Source organism: Vigna umbellata, chromosome 11, assembly GCF_029865625.1.
Source record: "Vigna umbellata cultivar VRB3 chromosome 11, Vumbellata_1.0, whole genome shotgun sequence".
Taxonomy (NCBI): domain Eukaryota; kingdom Viridiplantae; phylum Streptophyta; class Magnoliopsida; order Fabales; family Fabaceae; genus Vigna; species Vigna umbellata.
Window position 1 is genome coordinate 32,078,535 of NC_142175.1, and position 22,692 is coordinate 32,101,226.

The following is a 22,692-nucleotide window of genomic DNA, read 5'->3' on the forward strand; positions in this document are numbered from 1 at the left end:
CGGATGGGGGAGCAGTTGAGGTAGGATAGCCATATGCTTGATGCTAAATTTGGCTAAGTACCTAGGAGGCCGGATGAGCTAGCAGTTGAGGCCAAATGGGCGGATGCTTGATGCCAAATTTGGCTAAGTACTTGGGAGGCCGGATGGCCGAGTAGTTGAGGTCGGATGAATTGGATGATTGAGGCCAAAGTTGGCTAAGTACCTGTGAAGCCGGATGACCAAACAGTTGAGGTCGTATTGCCGGATGATATAGGCCAAATTTGACTAAGTACTTGGGAGGCCAGATGACCGAGTAGTTGAGGCTGGATAACCGGATGATTGAGGCCAAATTTGGTTAAGTACATGGGAGGCCGGATGACCGAGCAATTGAGGTCGGATACCGGATGCTTGATGCCAAACGGTCGAATGATCGACTTCGTAAGGCCGAAAGGTTGACGTCTTTTAAAGCATCACTCACTAGTTCCTTATTGCTACAATGGGGGATACTAGCTTAGCCCCACGGTAGGCGCCAAAATGTTTCGGGTATAGAGTCTCTTACTCGAAGCACTCCAAGTTGTCTTGAAGACCGGACGACTCCCTAGTGATCTTCCAATCTCCAAGTTACGTTGTTCACTCTCCCTTTTTCTTGTCCCAGCCGTGTGGGTGGATACCTGTCAAAGACACTTTGACGCTCAAGTTTGTAATATAACCGAACGGTTGGCATAGCAAGTAATGTATATATTGTGCATCATGATCATAAAGTCATATCTGAGACCTTTATTTATACTAGTTGTGATAAGCTTTTACCTTTTGTTAGCCTAATGACGATCCAATTACATCTTAATTTGTATTAAGGACTTATTGAGTCATTACCACTTAACACGAACTAGGTGAATGACTAGTTTGAAAGGACGTTTAAGAAGGATGGTATACGACCTGAGAGGACGGTCTTAGAAAAACCATACAGAAGAACAACTATGGTTCCTGGGAGGACCGGTACAGTTAAAGAAAGTTTATCCTTTTTCATAAATATAAAATAAGAAAGAAAAAGTATTTAGAACTCATGTGAAAGTTACTTTCTTCAATTTAAGAAGAAGAAAACAAAGATTTAAAGTTGATAAAATTAATATAAATATAACAAAAACATAATTTAAAAGTTAATATTATTTTTCTATGTCATTTTCACACATAATTGTGTTAATTTGTGAAAATGAATTTAAAACATGTTTGGAAATAAAATATGTTAAATTTTTTAAAGTTAGAGGTGAAAAAAAAATGAAAGTAAAATTTATTAAAATTTGAAAATATAATAAAATAAAATAAATGTCTCAATAGATTAAAATTAATATTATTATTTTATCTTTGTAATTAAAGTTAATATATTATTATTATTTTTATTTAGTTATTATTATTATTAATTATTATAATTATTAAATGTGAATGTATTATTTGTTAAAATTATAAAAAAAAATTTAGCCTGATGAATGTTACTTTAGTGCTTCACCCGTCCTTTCTCTGTCATTCTCTTCCTCCTTCCTTACCTCAAATCATCTCTTTCATTGCTACAGCTCCCATAATTTCATCTTCTTCTTCAACAGTGTATAAGTAGAAATAAACACAGCCTGAAGTACCCAATTCAAAAGTTGGATCAAGGCAATTTTGGAAAGAGTAAAGATAATATGACATTCATTTAATAAAGATAAAATAATTTTAAAAAATATTTTTTTATAATTCTAAAAAAATGTTTAAAAAAAATATATTTGTGTCAAAGTATATTTTTCTTTTGAATATTCTCAAACATTTGTCTTTTGAATACACCACCCACATCACAACTAAATTTGCTCTGCACATTTGGCAGGTTTTTATTCCACATTAAACATTCTCTTCCTTATTTATGTGAGTTTTAATAGCTACACATACCAAAATTTTTGTGACAAATTAAATTTGGTTTAATTAGTATTCCATTCATGTGTTAGTCATAAATCTCTTTCAAGGGAGAAATTAAATGCACTGAATCTGTATAATTTTATTTTCTTTGAAAAAATACATATTGGACTGGTTTTTGCTGAAATCCACAGAAATCAATTAATATTTGTTGAATGTAATTTTGATTATTTAGTTTTTAATCATATATTAATTCAAATTGTACAACTTTTTTTTCTTTTTTTTTTCATTCTGGTGGATATTATCTTCTTTTTCTTTATTTGTTTAGAATTTTCATTCCGTTTCACTTTTTCTCTTTTCTGTTAGATTCTAGTTTGTAATAATTGGTGAGTTTAAAAATCATTCTTAACCGACCAAAACTTAAATATAACTTGATGCTTTTTGAGAATATTTTTATTCTTTTTTTCTGTTTGTGTTATGGTTTGAAAAAGTGACATTAAAAATAATTATTGTCCTTGAAATTCAGTTGTAATTGGTTATATAATTCAAGAACTCTAAGGTCTTGAAATTTTTTAATTATTTCATGTGTTTTTTTTAAACTTGATTTGTTTAAATTCGATTATGTTAAGACTACATTGAATCTCAAAATGAAGAAATGAAAAAAAAAAACAATGCGTGCATGAATAATTATTGAATATACTATGAAATATTTAATATTATGTGAATAATCAATCTATATATATATATATATATATATATATATATCTTCCTTCTTATATTTTGGGTTCTCACAATTAAACCAGTGATTATGACAAAGAAAATTTTATAACTTATAGATGAAAAAAATATTGTATATGAAAATTAAAAAAATACATTGTCCATTCAAATATAAATGGTAACATCCCAAAAATACAGTATAAAAATTATATAAGAGAATAATCACATATTAATAATATCAATATTACAAAAGATGAAACGTACGCTTATGACCGAACGACCTTACAAGATAACGGAGAAATTAAAACTGTACAAATATGCAATCTAGACCGAACGGTTTACAAAAGACGTACCGAACGGTTATACAAAAGAAGAAAACAACAGATGACCGAACAATTATCACACAAAGAAACTAACTACTGACCAAACGGCTCTACTGTTCAGTCTTAACTTCTACCTCGACCAAACTTTCTTCTTTCAGGCCTCTTCCAGCAAAGCTTCTCCTTCTGCTTACATCCACACGGATGATCATTGCAACAGAAGGATAACCACCGAATGTACAAAACGGACAAGACAGGAAATAGGGTAAGCTTATGTAATTTAATTCAATTATCAACATATATCTCACTCAATCAATTTAAACAAGATAACTCATTAACTCTTTCATGCAAAGCCTAATACTAGATATGACTGTCCGGACTGTATGAATTCTGTGTAGCTACGACGTTCGTACACCCGGGTGATGTAGTAACTGAGATGCCCTCAACAGCTGCCACCCGAGGTTAGTCCGTTCCGTCCAAATTAACCATAAGGACGAGGACCTCCTGCCATTCTCACACATGACTTATCCTTCTCTATGTGAGAAACGAGTAATCACGGAATATCAGGATGAACGCCAGCTTAGCGTGCCCACATTCATGCTTTACCATTCCAATATCAAATCATGATATATTCCTCCCCGGAACACTCTTCCATAACTAAAGTCATTTCATTCATATCGTATTCTATCATCTTTCATTATTAAAACCTCAACTGAACCAATTTGAATAATGATCCCTTAGGATACCAAATACTGCACGTTAGTTTTTAATCCAGAACAAGACCGAACACTTGGAGTGAGACCGAGATGTCTCCAACTCAAACATAATCAAATTGAGAGAGTTACTCACTAATTGTGAAAAGGACCGAATATAATAATACTTCTCAGAGACTAATATAATCGAATGTTGTTTACCAAGTGAGCCAATTTAATGAACTGACTCTTGAGAGTTCAAACCGAACACCGTAAAGCCTAGGCCGAGTACTAGGACTCTAGGCCGAAACCAATTGAGATAGGTACTGTAGGACACCAAATAATAGTACTTGACGGAATCATATGAAGAAACCGATCGCCAATAAATACTTAGCTTCTTAATGAGCTAAACCTCAAGGAAACCGAATGTCAGTTGAAGACTGAGCACTGTAGAGAGCGAACTCTATGGAGTTTGGACGAATGCTCTTATTATAAAGATAGATTATGGAAACGAGAACAAGCGCCTAGTGTAAGACCGAGCACTTACTTAGTACGAGCGTTTGGTGTAAGACCGAACACTACTTAGTAGGAACGCTTAGTGTAAGACCGAGCACTACTAAACTTATAGAAGAAAGGCTTGATAAATATAATAAGATGCCATGTAAATAGTGTTCACGAACGAACAAAATATACAAATACATATAGATATACTTAAGTTTACCATCAAACACCAAGGAACGAATATCCTTGGTTGAACGCTTATATACAAATATTACAGAACGAAGACGCTTGGTCCTCAACTGGAATTCTTTCCAAATGAAAGAATCCAGTTCCAACCGAGTCCACAGGAAAACCCAACGGTCAAAGATCTTCAGTGACGAACATCAATTTTCACATAAAACTCTAGACTTAGAATTCATAATCTTATCAATACATTTCTCAATATCTATCTTCATACATTCATACATCCATATCATAGTAAATATTCACACTTCATACAGTCAAAACATATCAACAATCATACTTCATATTCATTTAGAAATCAACGAACATACATCCATTCAAAACAAGAATCTTAATCAAATTATATAAGCTTCTCTTACCTCTATGCGTGACTGAACGTTCACAGTTCAGAATACAGGTTCACCTTTACCAGAGACCTTAGCGTTCTACAGTCACACCTTAATAAACTAAACCAAACAAAAATCCAGAAACTCTCAGAACAAGACGATTGACTCATGTAACCCATAAACTAGGTTTGCATGTACCAGGAAACCAAGCGGCTGAATGAAGAGAGAACTTACTAACTTAGAACCCGGAACTGATCCGTTCAAACGAAAGTCCTCGACGCCGGAAATGATCAGGTGTGGTCTGTTTGATGATCGGAAGAAGAAAAGACTGAGATTTTGTAGAGAGAAGTAAGAGCTTTTTAGAGAGAAGGAGGAGAAAAATGGAGTTTCAGAAGATTGAAGAAGATGGTTGCATCAGAGAGTGGCGTGAATTTTGAAAAACTAAGTTTTACTTCTACCTTTCAAAATCGAACGGTCACTCGACTGCTCATACATGTCTTTCACTTTCTGATTTCGAGCTCCTCTTGCTCCACATTTGTCTTCCACTCAAATGAAGTTTTTAGTGTGTTTTTAATGGTTATGACACAGTTCGCTTAAATTAAAAAGAAAATTATTAATGTAGATGATAACATTAGTTTATCTGTGATCATAATCATTTAAATCTGTTTTCAATAAATATATAAAATAATAATTGTGGTAAAATTTTAAAACTGAAGTATTCAATTATGTAATCTTGATTTATAACAAAAGAAAAGAAGAAGATATTTTGATATTTATTATTTTGAACTAAAATAATTAATGTAAGGAAAAACTAAAAAAAGTTGTAGAAAAGAATAAAAGAAAAAGTTCAAATTGTATGAAAAAAAAAAGTATATAATAATTTGAGAAAACTTTTGAAAAATAAAAAATAAAAACGCACAAAAGTAGCAAGTATGTCCGTGGGAAAAAGCTCTGTTTGTGTGTCTGTCTCTCCCTCATGAAAGGTTTTTGGGACACCTTTGTTCAAATCTTTCATCATCCTATTTTTCTTTTTTCTATCATTTTCTTCTCTTTTATCACCTTGTGTTTATAGTATTCAAATTCAACCATTTCCTTTGGGATTCTCGCAATTTAAGTTTGTTTGAACCCACATATACAACACATTGTCTTAATTTTTCATACCTGGACGGTGACACCTTTTTCAACGCAATTCACCCATTCCTTTCAGGAATTCTTAATTTTTATGCCACTTTTTAAAAATCTTTTAGGCCAAGACTGGATCTTTCTCCTGCCCTTTTGAAACAAAGTCCATAATTTGGCTGTTTGAATTGGTGAAGGAGGTAAGGGGTGGTGGATTTGTTTTTATTTGGCTCTTCTCACTTGCATTGGGTCAGTGAGGTTAAAGATGAACGAGGATGAAAATGAAGAACGTGTTTTTGAGATGGGGGTGGTGATTCCTAGGAGAGTGATTCGGGAGAAAGACGAATCATGTGACTGTGCACACGTCCTTGTAAAGGAGTTTGAGAAGGTGGGGTTTGAAGTTGAGAGAGTTATTGGCATTGCAGATGAGTTCATCAAGGTTAGGTTTTTCTCATGTCTTCTGTATGTTTCATTCATGTCACTCACTTTCATCCAATGCTATTATTTACAGTTAGTGTTTTGAATTTCTTTTCCTGTTTGGTATGCCTAAAAGAAATCCTTTTTATTTTATTTTATTTTCAGTGTTGTAGTATAATCAGTTTTCTTTGTCTAATTTAAGTTTTTTCTGTTTGGTAATTTCATTTGTTTAGTTGGCTGCACCTTTGGAAACATTGGGGAGGGCTGCAGCTGAACTGCAAATCAAGAAACGAACTCATATTGGTATATTGCAAATCCCACAAAGAAAGCTATCTGTTATGCCTATTTCTATTTAAGTTCACTGTGTCAAATGGTGCTAACCAGCATGTGACTTGTAATAAATGGCAGGTATGGATTTGCTATTTGAGGTGGAGGAGGTCGAAGCTTTTGTGAAACAACCGGATGGTTCCATTTTCAGTTGGTGTGAGCGTTTTCAGTGCTACTGTCACTTAATATATGGAATAGTGAGTTTTTTTCCGTAGCTACCCTCTGTCTCAATGAGTCAAAATTCCTTTTTTTCTATTATGTTTGTTAGCTAGCTCCACACATACGCTTGTTGTTTCATATGATTCTCAGATTATAGGTGCCTTAGCATTTTCTAATTCAAGAAAATGTTAGCAAAGTGCATTCTCAGATTAAGGCCATGCAGTCTTGTGTGAACTGCCCTATTGGCATGCCGTAACGTTTTGGTTATCTTGTAACTTGAACTTGCAGGTAAACAACAGCAAGTCCGCCAAAGTCCTTAAATTTGATGGAAAAGAAGTCAATTGGGAAATCGGGGAGAATCTGATTCTGAAATTGGAATCAGAGAACATTGTTAAGCAAGTCTTTCCTTTGCATGGTGTTTTTACTCACACGTGCCATCAATTTTTCTCTAGATTAGTGTGTCTTGAAGCCTGAACTAATATTGCTTTTGGTTGATAGATGAAAAAAAGAGAAAGAAGCTTCTCAGGAGTTGGGCACTTCATTGGTGGCACTTCACAAATCAGCCTATAGACGAGATTTATACATATTATGGGGCAAAGGTAATGTGACCCTGACTCTATGAGCTTTATAATATTGTATGAAATTGATATTGTCCATTCTCCTTATCCAATGAAGGAATGAATAATCTGCAGATTGCAATATACTTTGCTTTTCTTGGAATGTACACACGGTGGCTGCTCTTTCCTGCTGCATTTGGGCTTACTTTGCAATTGATAGATTTTGGGTGGGCCAATCTGTCTGTTGGTTTCTATTTATACTACAACTTCTTCTTTAGTTTTGCATCTAGTTAAGCAGTTTTACGACTTCTTATTACATTTTAGGTCATTGAAATTGGTGGTGCTCCCTGTCTTCTTTGTCATGGTGATACTTTGGGCTATAATGTTTTCTCAGTTCTGGAAGCGTAAAAACTCTGCACTTTTAGCTAGGTAATGTTTTACTTTTTACTTATTTTGAGATCAATGCGATCAATTTACTCTTTTTGCTTTCTTTGATTCTTACTTCTGCCTTCACACACTTTCTCTCGTGTTTTGGTGTTGTGTTACAGATGGCCTATTAGTTCTGTAGATATAACTGATGGAGGATACAAGATCACTGGCAGAAAGGAAAGCTCCTGGCAGCCCCCAATGGAACTCATGAAAGTACTTGAGTCTGATAGAATTAAAGAGAAGGAAGCATTCCAAAAATCTGAGTGGCTTGGGCGTTTCATGCGATTCAGAAATGATGCTTTTATTATCTTCAGCATCATATGCCTCCAGTTACCATTTGAGTTGGCATATGCCCATCTTTATGAAATTCTTGATTCTGATATAATTAAGTAAGAATGCGTATCATATTTTTTCTCTACTACTTTTTAGTTAATTGAGTGTTCTGTTATTTCAGTTTTGGAATTTCTTGTAAAGTTCTCTCTTATTCCAATAATTCTATTTTGTTCTCTGAGTCTCAACAATTAAAATATCTTCTTTTGTGTTCATTTATTATTAGTTACTGCAACATTTATTTTCCTCCCATCACTGAGATGGTGTCCTCAAACTTGCATTTTTTAATTTTTTAATTTTGTATGCCAGTTCCTTTGGGAATTGATGTGACTTTTTCTGACTTCATTTTTCCTCCTTGACTCTTTAATTATAATGATCGCTTTACTTCAGCCCTGTAGCTTCTGTCAAACTAAAAAGTTCAAGTCCATCTAGTAAAGTAAAGCATAATGCCACAATAATCATTGACAGACTGATCCAATTTGCTCTTGAATACCATTCTTCTTTGAATAGCTGTCATCTTTCTGTTGAGTGTATTTTTTCTGGATGCAATCCATCACATGATTCATTCATGCCAATGTGGACTTTTTTGTTGCTGTAGTTGTACGAGAGAATAAGGTCATGAAATTAACTTACGTTCTATTTCTCATTAAAAGCTTCTCTCTCAGTTGTCTATTTAATAAAACTCATGAGTGTCTTTTCTTGTTGGTGTTAGAATGACTTTGGAGTTGTGGAGTTGCATCCCATTAGAAGGGGACTAACTTTTCTCCACTAAATAATCCATAATCTGATACTAAAAAGTATCTTTTGTTAGTCTTATAAATTCTTATATTTAATTGAGTAAATGTTTAATTGATGTGACTCTTATATTAATGCTGGGTTTTTCAGGTTTGTGCTCACTGCTGTTTACCTATTCGCCATTCAGTGTATTACCAAGATGGGTGGCAAGGTGTCTGTCAAACTTATCATGAAAGAAAACAATGAAAACACAGAAAAACGAGCTGACAGCTTGGTCTACAAGGTAATTAGTCCGAGTTTTCCCCATTGTCCTAAAAATGGGACTTACGGGTTTACATTCTCCTGCAGGTCTTTGGTCTGTACTTTATGCAGACATACATTGGAATCTTTTATCATGCTCTGTTGCATCGCAATTTTTCAACTCTTCGTCAAGTGTTGATTCAGCGGCTTCTTCTGTCCGAGGTTGCTGAGAAAAAAAATTCCATTGTCTATGTCGCTTCCTTCTCCCATTTTCCCTTTACTTTCCTTCTGTTTAGTTTGGGGTTTCCCTTTAACATAATGATGTAAAAGAAAACGTCTTTCCAGGTGTTGGAAAACTTACTGGAAAATTCATTGCCTTATCTCAAGTATACCTATAAAAAGTACAGGGTTCGGTAAGCCTTTTCATTCCTTTGGACACGGACAATGCTAGATTTACTTTATTTAACATGTTGCCACTATACAATTGCTAAACTGTCTTTTATTTCTCAAGACATAAGAAGAGAGCAACAGGAGAAGCAAGAGAAAAAATCCAATTTACTTCTAGAGTAGAGAAAGAATACCTTAAGCCCCCTTACTCTGCTAGCATTGGAGAGGATCTTGAAGATGGATTGTTTGATGGTACTTCTAAATTCATTACACTCTTGATTTTTATGTGGTATTTAATTAATTTTTTATCATATGGAATACAAGTATTTTCACTTAGATATACATGTGTATATTGAAGTAAAAAATAAATAGGTTCAATTTCTTATCATATTTGAGAAACATCCAAGATTGACATTTACCTGTATTGTTTGCAGATTTCTTAGAATTGGCATTGCAGTTTGGCATGATTTTGATGTTTGCTTGTGCATTTCCACCTGCATTTGTTTTTGCTGCTGTGGTATAAATGCTGTCATCCACCTCCCTTTTTTGCACTTGCTTTTGCTTGTACTTGTTGACAACTCGTTACCTTGCTGTTCAGAACAATATTATGGAAATCAGGACAGATGCTTTGAAGCTGCTAGCCATTTTGAGGCGCCCTGTTCCTCGAGCTGCTGCAACAGTAGGAGCCTGGCTTAACATATTTCAGGTATTTGTTTATTTACACTGGAATTTTGAAGGCACTTGTCAATTATCTTGAACAATCCAGTTACCATATTAAGAAGGAAGTTTAAGCCAAATTCATCCTCATAAAATTGATTTGTAAGGTGAGAATTACCCCAACATATATACTATAAGTTATCATTGTCTCTAATAATGCACCCTTCTCACGCCAAGAAATGTACATCTTACACATGGGATTGGATATTTGTAAATGGTCTGATGGTGAGTAACACGATAACGAATCTCGTTAGAATAAACTTTGATTCCAATTTGGAAAGGAAAGGGAGAGAAAATAAATAAACTTGGAAAGGAAAGAGAGAGAAAATAAATATTTTAGTGATATCAATAGCAACAATTACATTCTCATCATTTCTATTTGAAATAATCAAAACCTCTAAAAACATGAAATAAAAATATATTGAAATAAACAGAAAGATTTTGAAGATATTTTTTGTTTCTAATTACTATAGAAATATTGAGAATATTTTTTATCCTGTTATTTATACAACATGAATTATAAATTACAATTTGTTTGTACCAAATAACCAACTATATGGAAGGTCTGTTTACTGATATTCTCTGGATGCAACCATTTTAAAGATAAAGGGTCATGAGAAAGAATTGGTAGTCTGAACTATCAATTGTCATGTCCTTTAACATGAATGAGCTCTTCATCTGTAAACTTTACACTTTCACGAGTCATTCGCATTGACTTGTACTTAATTTTAATGTCACTGATTTGAAGGAATGCTCAATATTGCAGTTTCTCATATTGATGTCTATATGCACCAACTGTGCTCTTTTAGCGTGGCTATATGATGAGAAAGGGAAATGGAAAATAGAGCCTGGACTTGCAGCAATTTTAATCATGGAGCATGTTCTCTTGTTGATTAAGTTTGGTTTCTCTCGATTCGTTCCTGAGGTGGCTTCTTCACTTCGCATCCATAATTATTTCTTCACTTCAAAGCTCCTTTATGAAAGATAGCACGTTATAGTACTGTATTATTTGCAGGAGCCTGCTTGGGTAAGAGCGACCCGTGCAAAACGCAACACTCAGGCACAGGATATGTGTTCTAAGAAGCTTTTAAGGACTATTTCTGGAGTGGACAAGAATTTTGGAGAGAAGAAATTGAACTGATGCCGTTCAAGCTTATTATCATTACTTCAATGCAACTTACACACGAGATAGAGAAAATCCTTATGCTGTATTGTATTTTTGTTATCTTAGTTTCTTTCCCATGGCTGAATTGTATATTAAGAAGGGATTTTGCTTTAATTGGCCTGGTTTGTCCCGTTTTAAATTGTAAATATTAAGACTACAAATTACTTCAAGTTTTATCAAAATGTGAGTAAAAGAAATAGTGTTTGAGGCATTCAAATTAAGAACAAAGTAGCTGTTGTACTCTGACAGGAAAATTTTTGGCACTTGGCAGTTCAATGCAGAGTAAAATATTACTTCTTAATTCCAGATTATATTTACAGTAATACAAAAGGTATCATAACACAAATGGATGCAAGACCCTCCCAAACACAAGCATTTTATCCACCCTGCTTCCAAAACAATTTGCATTCACCACCTGAACATATATAATATGCACAAAATCAATAAAAAAATCCAACATTTCTTCCATTAACAAAATGCAACATTTCTTCCACTAGCAAAATCCAATGCCCGTGTCTCTGATCTTGCCCTTGTGCAACAAAGTGCTATTCCATCATGTTCAATATGTGAGTTAGCCACGAGACTTTCCAAAACTGCCACTGATTTGGCGTGCATAAGCAACAACAGCCTTAGCCCACTTCTTGATATCAGCCTTCAACTTGTTGGAATCCATGTCCTTGAGCTGCTTCCCTGGTTCCATAGACAATTCAACCGAGGAGAAAGGACGATCAAAACGCCTACGTTTTGAAGATTTCTTGCCCTTAAGGCTGGCAATGGCACTGCCACCATTCAGAGACACAGATTTCTTCACAGACATGGCTGCTATGTTGTCAGCAGCCAGAAGAATAGTGCGACAGTAAGTACCAAACAAATTATGAAACTTTGTATTGCATCTAACATCATTTATAAGCTTAGCGAATTACATTAAGACAAGTAACGTGCTATTCCAATGCGTGTAATGATATGCTTTCATTGACTTTAGACTTTGTCAACACTTCTTTCTAAGGATTCCTTAGCAAGTTTAATTAGTACCTTGTAATATTCAATTTTCTTTTCTAATTTTCCTCCTTTTGTCCAAAAATTAACTACTTAATTACTAAACGAATATCTAATTATTAAACGAAGACAATATTCTTATTCTGTATATAAGATGAACATTGTGGTGTTGAATATGATATATGAAGGTTGGCATCCATAGGAACAGAAAACTGTTTATCAAAATTTGATTCCAGCACTAATCATCAATGACAATGAGGACATTTTCGGTACTATTAGCATATACCGCGTTAACTTAACTAAGACAATTTATTAGAAGAACGGTAGATAGTTTGATTATTTGGGAAAATTCAAAACAAACATATTTTTACATACCAAATAATCAATTTGTAATCAAAATGTTTTCTTAATTAACATTAAGCAGCAGAAGGTTTGAGACTACCGTGATGGTCACGCATGGACAAGCTAGTCAACCATCAAGCCTGACCATGGCACAACCAAATGTTAGCAGCAACAAACATCATCATAGAACATTCATTTATAGATGTAATGTAACGAAACTGAAGGCAGGAAATTTTCTAGTTTCTAGATGTTGTCTTTATATACTAAAAAATCTACACTTACTTTGTTATTTTGTGACGACGTGTAGCTTGCAAATCCCCTCCAAATTTTTTACCAGGTGCGAATATTCTGAAGAGCTGAATATTAGCTGGTCACTAATTCGGACTTGTTGAACAACTAATAGTGGCTTAGGTAGTTTCAGCTACGCAAGGAAAAAACAAATTTAAGCCATTATTTTTAACTCCGACCATATTTTTTAACCGACAGACAAAATCGAACCATGATTGATCAAATGAAATACCACACAAAAATGGCTTTAAAATGTTGGATCCTTTTTAAATTCGAAAAGTAATGATTAACATAACCGCTTATTAAGATGAAAACAACCACATTACAAAAACGATTAGACAAGCACTTAAAATTGAAAAGGATGTTTATTTTATTCATTAAAAACTATTTACTTATTAATAAGCTTACAAGCTCACTTGTTCGGTTAGCTATAATCGATAAAGGTGTAGCTCAACTTATTTTTTATCTTGATATAGTTATTCTTATTTTCAAGCATTATGATCTATATATGTGGGCAAACTCGGTTTCACAAACAACCAGTAAATCAGTGATGCTGCTGCAACCTATGATATTTTGTCATCTTTTCCTGCAACGAAAAATCATACCGGAATGGCAAAACCACTTTGCTTAGCAACTGAGATCCCTATATTACAGTTTGTAAATCAATCACACCAAAAAGATCCCCGTTTTTTAATGTGATTAACAAATCAATATTTACATCGCAAAAAACAACCATTTGTGCAATCGTGTTTATCATGTTTCACTAACCCCAGACTTCGCGCCAATTCCGGTTTAAAATTCTAAAACAAATTGCGTTCATTATCAGAGTGAAGAATGAAGCAAAAGTAAAATTATCTTTCTAAATATGGATTTAATGCTAATAACAAGCAATAAAAACCAGCCACTTTGTCAGCTGACCTTCAAGAAACAACCATAAGACGATTATACCAAGAAACAATTAAAGGTGAAAGCTATGAAATACTGGTTCGAGTTCACATTGAATACTTCATAAATAATTGCATATTCAAAAACAACTCAGGAAATTTAGACAGGAGTTCTAAAATCACAAAAAGAGGGCAAAAACGAGGGTTGAATGCAAGTTAACTCGGTCTCAATTCCCTTTCACTTCCTACCAGAGATCTTCACGGCCTGTCTGTTCCTCTTCTTGACACCAGACTTGGCAACTTTGAGGCTTCTGTTAACAGCACTCAACCTTGCAAGGGCGGCCTTCTTAAGATCAGGCCTGTAGTAATTATCCGCAACCTGAAATTTGTTGTATTGTTTTAGGAAAATGAAATCCGATAAATGTAATGTACAAGGTAATAGCACAAAAAGCTTTGGCAGCAACAATTCACAAAATACGAGCAACCATTAAGTAAGAAAGTGCGCGAAATTGGATAACATTAAAACCAAATAGAGCTGTGCAAGAGTAAGTCGATTAAAAATTAAAAGTAAAAGCAGTACTCAATGCAAAAAAACTCAAATAGGCTGACTCATTGGAGCAAGCAAATTGACACTAAGGCCATACATATATTGAAGAAATTTTAGATGCTAACTAGAGAATGAACAACCAGTAAAACAAAGAGGGTAAAGATTTCCTCTGTAACCTAAACTTCGGAATAAATTCATTAATGAATTCCTTCATGATAAAAAGCTCAGAAGCCAAGCGTAACATGTATATTTCATAAAAGAATCCCAAAAATAAGGATTCTTCTTATATGTTAGAGGCTCATCACCGCTGCTGAGTGTTGCTGGCAAAAGTCCAGAAAGGTACATTGCCCAACCAATACACAACAATCACCAAATCCAAAATACATACACTTAGTACATAAAAATTTGTAATATTAAAATAATTTCAGTTTTTTTATGATTTGATATATTTAAGTATTAATTTTAATTGTTCACATTGACTAATATTTTTAAACATATTTATCATTATTATTGCTTAAATTAAACTATGTAACTTCTACAAATCAAAGAACGATTACAAAACTTTTCTTCGCATTTGTGAAAATGACACCACAGTTGTCACCTCGTGACTATGCAATGACTGGATAATAGGAAAAACATGTACTAATATAAGGAAATTAAGAACAAACAAGAAGAAAAATATATTTGATGTAATGATAGAATCAAATTCTCTGAAGAATAAATTCATGAATGAATTCCTGAATGATCGAAGCTCAGAAGCCAAGCGTAACATGCATATTGCATTGAAGAAACCCTAAAAAAGGACTCTTCTTATATGTTAGAGGCTCATCACCACCACTGAGTCTTCGAGGCAAAAGCCCCAAAAGACATTTGTTTAGCGCACAATACGCCAAAACCAAAGCACAATAATCACCAAATTGAAAACGCATAAGCACTAACTCCAACAAAGCAATGGGCATCAATAACATAAACCTTGTTTTCATTTATGAAAACGACAGCAATGTTGAGATCTTAGAAGTGTTCAGTCACTGACATAATGGGGTAAACGTCTACAACAAGGACATTAAAGAACGGAATAGCTATTGGAAATAGCAAAGGAATCAAACGATAAGGAATTAGAACGAGAAGATGATACAAAAAACATAAAAACCACAGCTTTAAAAAACATTCTTTTTTCATTTACCTGATTTTCAACAGCCTTTGCCATCCTACGGAACTCCTTCTTCATCACAGATTTGTGGAGCAATGAAGCAGGCTTGTTCTGCTTCTTTGTCTTTGTTGTAGCCAACAAAACAGATAGATCCTTACCAACAGGCTGAACGGTAACAGTTTTCTTGTTTGCCAAACCTAACATGCCAGTGAAAGAACAAATTCAACTTCAAACAATTGAAACGGTGTGATCCAATCCATAAAACATTTCTTAGACGACGCAAACTCTGTGACCAAAGACCAAAACAACATTTTAGAAGTTTCAGAATTTCAATATATGCCCAAACTCTACCTACCTACCCAAACATTAAACACGAAAAGAATGGGCTTTTCGCGTACCCAATTTCAAAGATCAAAATGATCCATTTTTTCTTCAAAAAATAAAATTAAAATCAGAGAGAGCAACATACCAGAGAATTTGAACGAATTGAGGTTGTAGAGATTGTTGGACTCTCTGCTGAATTCGACGCTCTGAGTCCCTCTTCCGAACTGTTTCACTAAGAAAGAGTTGTTCTTCTTCACGATCTCCCACACAAGTTGCCCTGGAACAGTCGCCATTTGCTCCTTCTACCTGCAACTCACAACTAGGGTTTTGCGTTAGGCTCTATATTTATATAGGACAGGAAAGAAACCCTAAGTTTATCAAAATGAAGTAACCGGGTTCGGAAGTTCGATCCAGGAAGTTCGACCCATTAATCCGTAATCAAGATCCGTGAAGTGTTGGTTGGATCTGATTCACATAGCCCATTAACATGTAATTAAAAATATTAATTTATTTTAACAGATTAATAAAAATCTTAATCTTACTATTCCCTATATCTTTTGTTAAAAAAATACATGCTAATTACTAATTATTTTATATGAATTTTAAATACAAGAAGTAATTCAAACAACGACGTGATCCGAACAACAATTATGATGAATCAGTTTGCTTAAATTTAATACAAGTATATCTTTATTAAAAGTAAATAAGATTTACTTATTAAAATAAGTTTAAAAAACTGTTTATTTTTAAAATTAAGTATATTAAACGCATAAAAAACATAAAACTTTATTAAATATACACAAACATACCCGTCCAACAACTATCTTTCTTTTAGGATTGTTACATCAATTAAAATTAATATTTTTCTTATCTTGTTTGTAAGTTTAGTTTACTGATATAGATTATTCATTGTTATAAACAGTTATCAATGGGATTTTCATAGTTTTTTTAAACATATGCTATATTTGATTGTTATAATTTATTAATTTTTCAAAAGCAAGTTTTTCACCACAAAAATTGCATCCAAAAATTGACATAGTTGATGAATATAATTCCATATAAAATACTTAAATAAAAAGGTAAAATGTAACATAATTCTAAATTTTTTATTTACTTTTTTTTCCTACACAAGTCAATGATATATAATATATTTGTAAGAATCTTTTCATGAAAAGTTGGCTGAGATACTTCATTCAATCAATTGGAAAACGATGAGGAAAAAACACGAACAGTTGCAACAAGAAACACCAAAATTAAATCTACAGTTAAATCGTTTTGTTCTAGAACTATCAATACTCCAACATGATACTGTAGTAGAATAATTATTCTCTTGTTTCTTTTGCATGCTATTGATGAAAGAACACCCACAATAAAGAAGAAACATACAGAGATGAAAGATGAGAATTTTATGTGGGGAACCTGCATTATGTATTGATGTGATAACAAGTTTGCATACAAAACACAATAAATTGAAATGGGGATTGATCCAAATGTTCTCATAATTGCAATTTTGTTTGTTTTTAGCCTTGTAGGATTCATAGAGGTGAGTATAAAATGTGGTTATTGAACCTCCGTAACATCCTAATTCATTACTTTTTAAGAACCTAATATCAGGTAAAACACCTAATACTAGACCATCCCTCTTTACACCTCATCCAATGTTACATTATTTACAGAGCCAAAGAGAAGCCTCAGATGATTTAACACCTACAGTTCTACATGAAAATGGTCTTCAAATTGTACAGAAGATTCAACCTTCATGGCAGAATTTGTGGGGCTGCAAACTGTGCATATAGTTAAAAGTAGATAATATTATGGTCTGCAGAAGTAAACCAAAATCTCTCAAATTACCAAAGAAGCAACTATCCGCACCACCATTCAGTGTAAATCCTTCCCAACAACACAAGTCATGGGTTGGTCGACGATGTTGGTAATGCCCGGTGCGTAGACCGTGCTTGACCACTCACTGCTTCATTTATCCTACTGAACACTACTTTAAGGGGAATGCAAGCTATGACAGGACCCTTTAGCTTATCTACCACTGGTTTTCTCTCCTCTTCTGACTGTTTGTGACCTGTCAATGAAGACAACTTCCGGATCTTTTTATTCATCAGGCCGGTTTTTTTCATCTTCGACGATTTAGGTGAAAATCGCGTCGAATTCTTGGAATGTATTCTTCCGGCTACCAAGTTTGGCTTGGCCATGCAAAAGACATCACTAGCTTCCATGTCACATCCACTGCCACTCAACATTTTATCACAATGACCCTCTTCCAAAACCTCAACTGCCAAAGGGTGCCCAATGAAGGCTTTGCCATTCAGTTTACTCACAAGAGAAACCAATGGAACGTGTTGTGGCCGGTAGCTGGATTTAACTTCTAGCTTAACATCGTATAATGAAGCATCAGAACAATAGTTTCTTCCAGGGAAATCTGCCATTTGATATCTGGAGTTGACAGTGAAGCGTGAATGGCGATAAGGAAGTAATCTTTGAGGTGTGAGAGATCCATCAGGTAATAGCTTTGCCTCTGTTGTTGTAGCCTTGATATGCTTGTTCAAGTCCCGAAATCCTTCTAGTTGGCCTTCTGCTACAGGTTTGCATTTAACTTGAGAATTACAATTGTATGAAGTATGCAGTGCATCCATTCCATTCCAATCAACTTTAGAACCAGCACCCTGGTAAGAAGTTCCATCTGAATTTCCTATTCCTGGCAAAGAAGCACTGGATTGGAGGTCTGTGTCCACATATTTTCTTGAGATATGTTTTATATTTTTACTTGTATGTCTTGAATTCCTCTTTCCTTTTGACTGCCACTTTGAACTACCTTTGTCTTGTCTATGGCCAACAATATTGTGACCAGCAGCAGAACTGGTACAACCAGGTTCGTTCTTGCCCTCATCTCTCAATGACACAGCTTCACATTGACTAACATTACAAGATTGTTGTCCCAATGCACTAACTTGAGGCTTTTCAGGTGAACATGAAACCAAAATGGGTGACAAAGCTGGCAAAAGAAAACACAACAGTGAATGTCAATTATCCAGCCCACATTTTTTCAAACCAGGACACACAAAAAGGTAAAGTTGTAGTACGGCTAAATTAAAGCACTAGAGACAAAATATAACTTGCAATATTTTATAGCTTTCAAGTCTCAACGAGGCTTTTATAGATTAAATATAAAAATGGATAGCAATAAATATGCAAAACTCTGGAAAGGAACACAATCACGATTCACATATAAAACTAATATATTTACACTTACACTAGGGCTCAATAATGCAACTTTAAATAATCAGTTTGCACACATGATATTGGGACATAAGCAACAATCATGAAAAAGTAGACAAAAGCAACTGACAGTGGAGAAGGGGGAAAGTTATACACATCAGATAAAACAGTTTCTGAAAAATGAGCAACACAAGTGCCACTTGTTCAAAAGGTCAATGAATCTCAATATTCTCCTTACAAAGAAGCCAACAATAAAACCATGCTTCAACCTAGTTTATTCAACTGTTCTAATCAATATGTATGTATGATCACTGTGCCTCTTCCAGGAACTACTTATATTCCCATCACGTTTCTAAGTTATATGTTGTGACTAGGGCCTCACAACACAAACTATTTGGCTTGCTTTCACAACATACCATCTAAAGGCCTAAATCTATCATGAAACTAAAAGGGAAAATTAAGTATTGGAGAAAAGGTAAAGATAATTTTATCAGTAAGCGAGGGTGGGGGATCACAAACCGCAAGGCATTTTGATGAAAATTGTAAAAATTATACGTGCAAACACATTGCTTGGAGAGAATATGCTATAGATATTCAGATGCTATGGCATACCCGGAGTGTGTTTCTCCTCCTCAAGAACCCCAACAAACGGCACATCAAATAGTTTATCAGGAGAATCTTTGCCAACTAGCCCTGGTTGGCCACAAGTTGCATTCTCCTTGACCCCATGATTAATTTGTGAACCATCATCTCCACTACCATGGTCAGGAACAATTAATGAAGTCCCGTTCTCACAAGCAGCCTCAGTATTATCTGAATTATGTGTTGCCATTGGAAAAGTTTTCTTTGAATCATTAGAATCTAATCCTGAAATTCTTCCATCAGTTACCCCACATTGTGGAGAACTATTTGAATTGGGAAGCTGATCACAAATGACAGGAACTGACACCATGGCTGTACTCTCCAGAACTTTAGTCAAGGGCCGGCGGCGATTTTTCCGTTTCAAAAACTCGTGAACATTTGTCACTTGTGATCTCTTCCTTTTCAATGTTGAAGAATAACCTTTACCACCATTTACAGATGTTCCATTTGCCAGGCAGTTCCCTGTGGTAGAATTGTTGAGTGAAGCACTAATGTGCTGACCAATCTCAGTTGCACCTGTACCTTGGACCTTTTTCTTTGACACTACACCAATGCCCAAGTCCTCAAGTCCTCTCATTCGCTTGACTCCTTCAGATCCATCATCTTCTGAATCATTAGGTGTTCTTCTCCTCCTTCCTTGCACTGAATGCATCTTTAAAGAACCATTGTGATTAGGCACTTCAAAAGATATAACAGATTGCGACATTTCCGGGGCTGAATTAGAATTGTCATCAGAGTCACTCAAATCACCAGTCACATCTTCAGAGTTAGACATGAGTGGTAATTCCTCAGCTGATTCTCCATGTTCACTACCAGGTTTATCTAATCCAGAGGACAAACTTAATGATTCTTTGTCCAGGTGAGCACTCTCTAGTTCAAGAGCATGAAGAATGGCATCTTCCCTGCGAGCATACTTCACTGCCTTCTTGTTTGAATTAGCAGCTGATGCCTTTGCCTTCTCGATGCACTCATCATACTCTCCACAGCGAAAAGCTTTTACCCGCTTTGATTTTTCAAGATTATACCAATCCCTATATCACAGAGCAGTTTTTCAAAAAATAAGACCTTATCCAAATTTAAATACACCTTAATAACTCAAACAAATTTGAGAAAGTGAACTGTATTACACAAGCTATAGTTTTTTTATATAATGACAACAAATCAAATTTGAAGTTGCAGTGGACAATGGGTTGAGTTCCCTATTAACAAACAGGTTACAGTTCTGCTGGAAAGAAAAACCACATCCAAAATAGTGGTGACAACAACCAAGTTATTAAACAGATCTAGTTATTCTGAAAATCTGTTTGTAGCCTATATGGCCATATAGGAAGTAGTCATCATAATTTTCCTCCAAAAGTCTGTATCGTTTAATTTCACATTCCGGATGCATGTACAAGGTGATTTCTTGACCTATGTCATGACACCCTGTACATTAGATCCACTTATCTCAACAATAGAGAAAACAACTTTATAAGTCTCAGTCTCATCAAAAGAAGTTTATTGGAAAAGACCTTTTAATACCTCTGCCGCCTTGTACAATTTTAAGTAGACCAATAATATTCATTTTCCTGTTTTAAAAGCTCCAAAGCTCAATGGCTAAAAAATTTCTCAGCTAACTCTGGGGAAAAGCACTTACTCAATAGAGAAGATGAGGTAACATAATTAAGAAGCTGAAAGAAAAACAAGTTTATCCTATAATAAGAGGAACCAGAACTACCTAGAAAATCACTTTAAAGTAATGGTCCACATCACTGGCAAAAACCAACATCTCATTAAGGACACATAAAAACTTGCCCTGTGTATCTCTAATTCCCAATTCCCTAATCTGCAGTGAAAATGGCACTTCAACCAAAAACTGCCCCCCTCACACCACCCAAAAAAACCATAAAAAATTTCAATGATCAAACCAATATTATATGATTCATATCATGCAGCTACAACTCCAACACTTTCTAATTAAGGATGAAAATAGATGGGGAAAAAGTTCAGACATGAGTATAAGCAAAAACATTAAGAAAAGTTGAGTAATTAAGGATGAAAATAGATGGGGGAAAAGTTCAGACATGAACATAAGCAAAAGCGTTAAAAAAAGTTGAGACAAAAAAAGAAGAAGGGACTGACACGCTTGCATCCTCACGACCTAAGAGCTTGACGGGAGTACCCGATCTCGGAGAAACCAAACAACTCTCCGACAATTCGTGAAGACCCAATATCCGACCCGGCCACCACGACCCATTTCTTCGCCGGACCCAGACCAACCCACCCACCGACGCATCGATTCCGTTCACGTTCGACTTTCCTGAGCTACCCATTTGAAAAAGAAAAAAACCCTTAAACCCTTTGTCCTTCTTTTCTTAAAAAGAGGATATCAATCCCAACGCGCCATCATTGCAGAGCTACCCATGTTGAGAAAGGGCCCAAAAACCTGGCTTTTGCGCTAAACAGAAGAAACCCAGAAAGGCTAAGAGGCTAAAACCCCATTAGAATTGGTAATGGTGCATGCAGGTAGAAAAGGTTGAAAGATCTAGGAGCTGTGAAGGATAAAAGGGGAGGAGGGATCTAGCTTGAAAGTGAGGGTTTTTTACATTCTACTGGAGGATGGTGGTGGTCATCCGTGGCAAACACAGAGGGTACGGACAACATAGAGTGAGTAGCAGTGAGTGAGAAAGAGAGAGAAGAAAAGAGAGAAGCGGTTTCTTTCTTTCCGTGAGAAAGAGAGAGAGAAAGGGGTTGAGAGTTGGGGTTGTTGTTTGGATCAAAACGTGACATTTGGTATCTTTAGGCGATGGCCCATTAAAACATTACACTACAGAAACAGGGAGAGAGGCAGTGAGGCGATGTGTTCGTTTTTGGTGTTTTGGGTTTTTTTTTCTTAAGAAAATAAAAAAATAGTGTTTCGTAGTACACAGGTTGTCAGGTTTCACCTATGTTGTCAGCCTACATCTATTTATTATCATTTTCATCTTTACAATGTTTTACACTTCTATGTATGATTTGTAAGATGTTTAGGTTTTTAATCTCTGTGTTTGTTTTTTCAGTTGAACACA

At 34.9% G+C, this 22,692-nt stretch overlaps 4 protein-coding genes and 2 non-coding genes across 6 annotated transcripts; 1 reads left to right on the top strand and 5 right to left on the bottom strand.

Moving 5' to 3' along the window:
* The first annotated feature begins 5,584 nt into the window (after nt 1-5,584).
* Nucleotides 5,585-11,358, top strand: LOC124846995 (anoctamin-like protein). Its single transcript, XM_088102618.1, has 16 exons — nt 5,585-6,220; nt 6,432-6,501; nt 6,607-6,722; nt 6,973-7,099; nt 7,183-7,283; nt 7,377-7,468; nt 7,566-7,670; nt 7,790-8,059; nt 8,886-9,018; nt 9,084-9,197; nt 9,321-9,388; nt 9,487-9,614; nt 9,797-9,879; nt 9,961-10,068; nt 10,846-11,004; nt 11,095-11,358. Exons 1-16 carry the CDS (start codon nt 6,047-6,049, stop codon nt 11,218-11,220), a joined length of 1,974 nt encoding a protein of 657 aa, XP_087958744.1. The 5' UTR covers nt 5,585-6,046; the 3' UTR covers nt 11,221-11,358.
* A 178-nt stretch (nt 11,359-11,536) lies between these two features.
* On the bottom strand, nt 11,537-12,100 carry LOC148191539 (uncharacterized). Its single transcript, XM_088102619.1, has one exon. The coding sequence runs from the start codon at nt 12,059-12,061 to the stop codon at nt 11,816-11,818; it is 246 nt and encodes an 81-aa protein (XP_087958745.1). The 5' UTR covers nt 12,062-12,100; the 3' UTR covers nt 11,537-11,815.
* A 1,712-nt stretch (nt 12,101-13,812) lies between these two features.
* LOC124846994 (large ribosomal subunit protein eL28y-like) lies at nt 13,813-16,102 on the bottom strand. The gene is made up of 3 exons (XM_047324374.2): nt 15,921-16,102; nt 15,485-15,648; nt 13,813-14,133 (listed from the first exon to the last, which is right to left on the bottom strand). Exons 1-3 carry the CDS (start codon nt 16,066-16,068, stop codon nt 13,993-13,995), a joined length of 453 nt encoding a protein of 150 aa, XP_047180330.2. The 5' UTR covers nt 16,069-16,102; the 3' UTR covers nt 13,813-13,992.
* On the bottom strand, nt 14,521-14,612 carry LOC124847003 (small nucleolar RNA R24). The gene has a single exon (XR_007029589.2). It is a non-coding gene; the product is annotated as a small nucleolar RNA R24 (small nucleolar RNA).
* LOC124847004 (small nucleolar RNA R24) lies at nt 15,049-15,139 on the bottom strand. The gene has a single exon (XR_007029590.1). It is a non-coding gene; the product is annotated as a small nucleolar RNA R24 (small nucleolar RNA).
* A 1,073-nt stretch (nt 16,103-17,175) lies between the features above and the next one.
* LOC124846996 (Tudor/PWWP/MBT superfamily protein) lies at nt 17,176-22,418 on the bottom strand. The gene is made up of 3 exons (XM_047324376.2): nt 21,767-22,418; nt 19,616-20,676; nt 17,176-18,779 (listed from the first exon to the last, which is right to left on the bottom strand). The coding sequence occupies exons 1-3, from the start codon at nt 21,955-21,957 to the stop codon at nt 17,683-17,685; spliced, it is 2,349 nt and encodes a 782-aa protein (XP_047180332.1). The 5' UTR covers nt 21,958-22,418; the 3' UTR covers nt 17,176-17,682.
* Between the last annotated feature and the right edge of the window lie 274 nt (nt 22,419-22,692).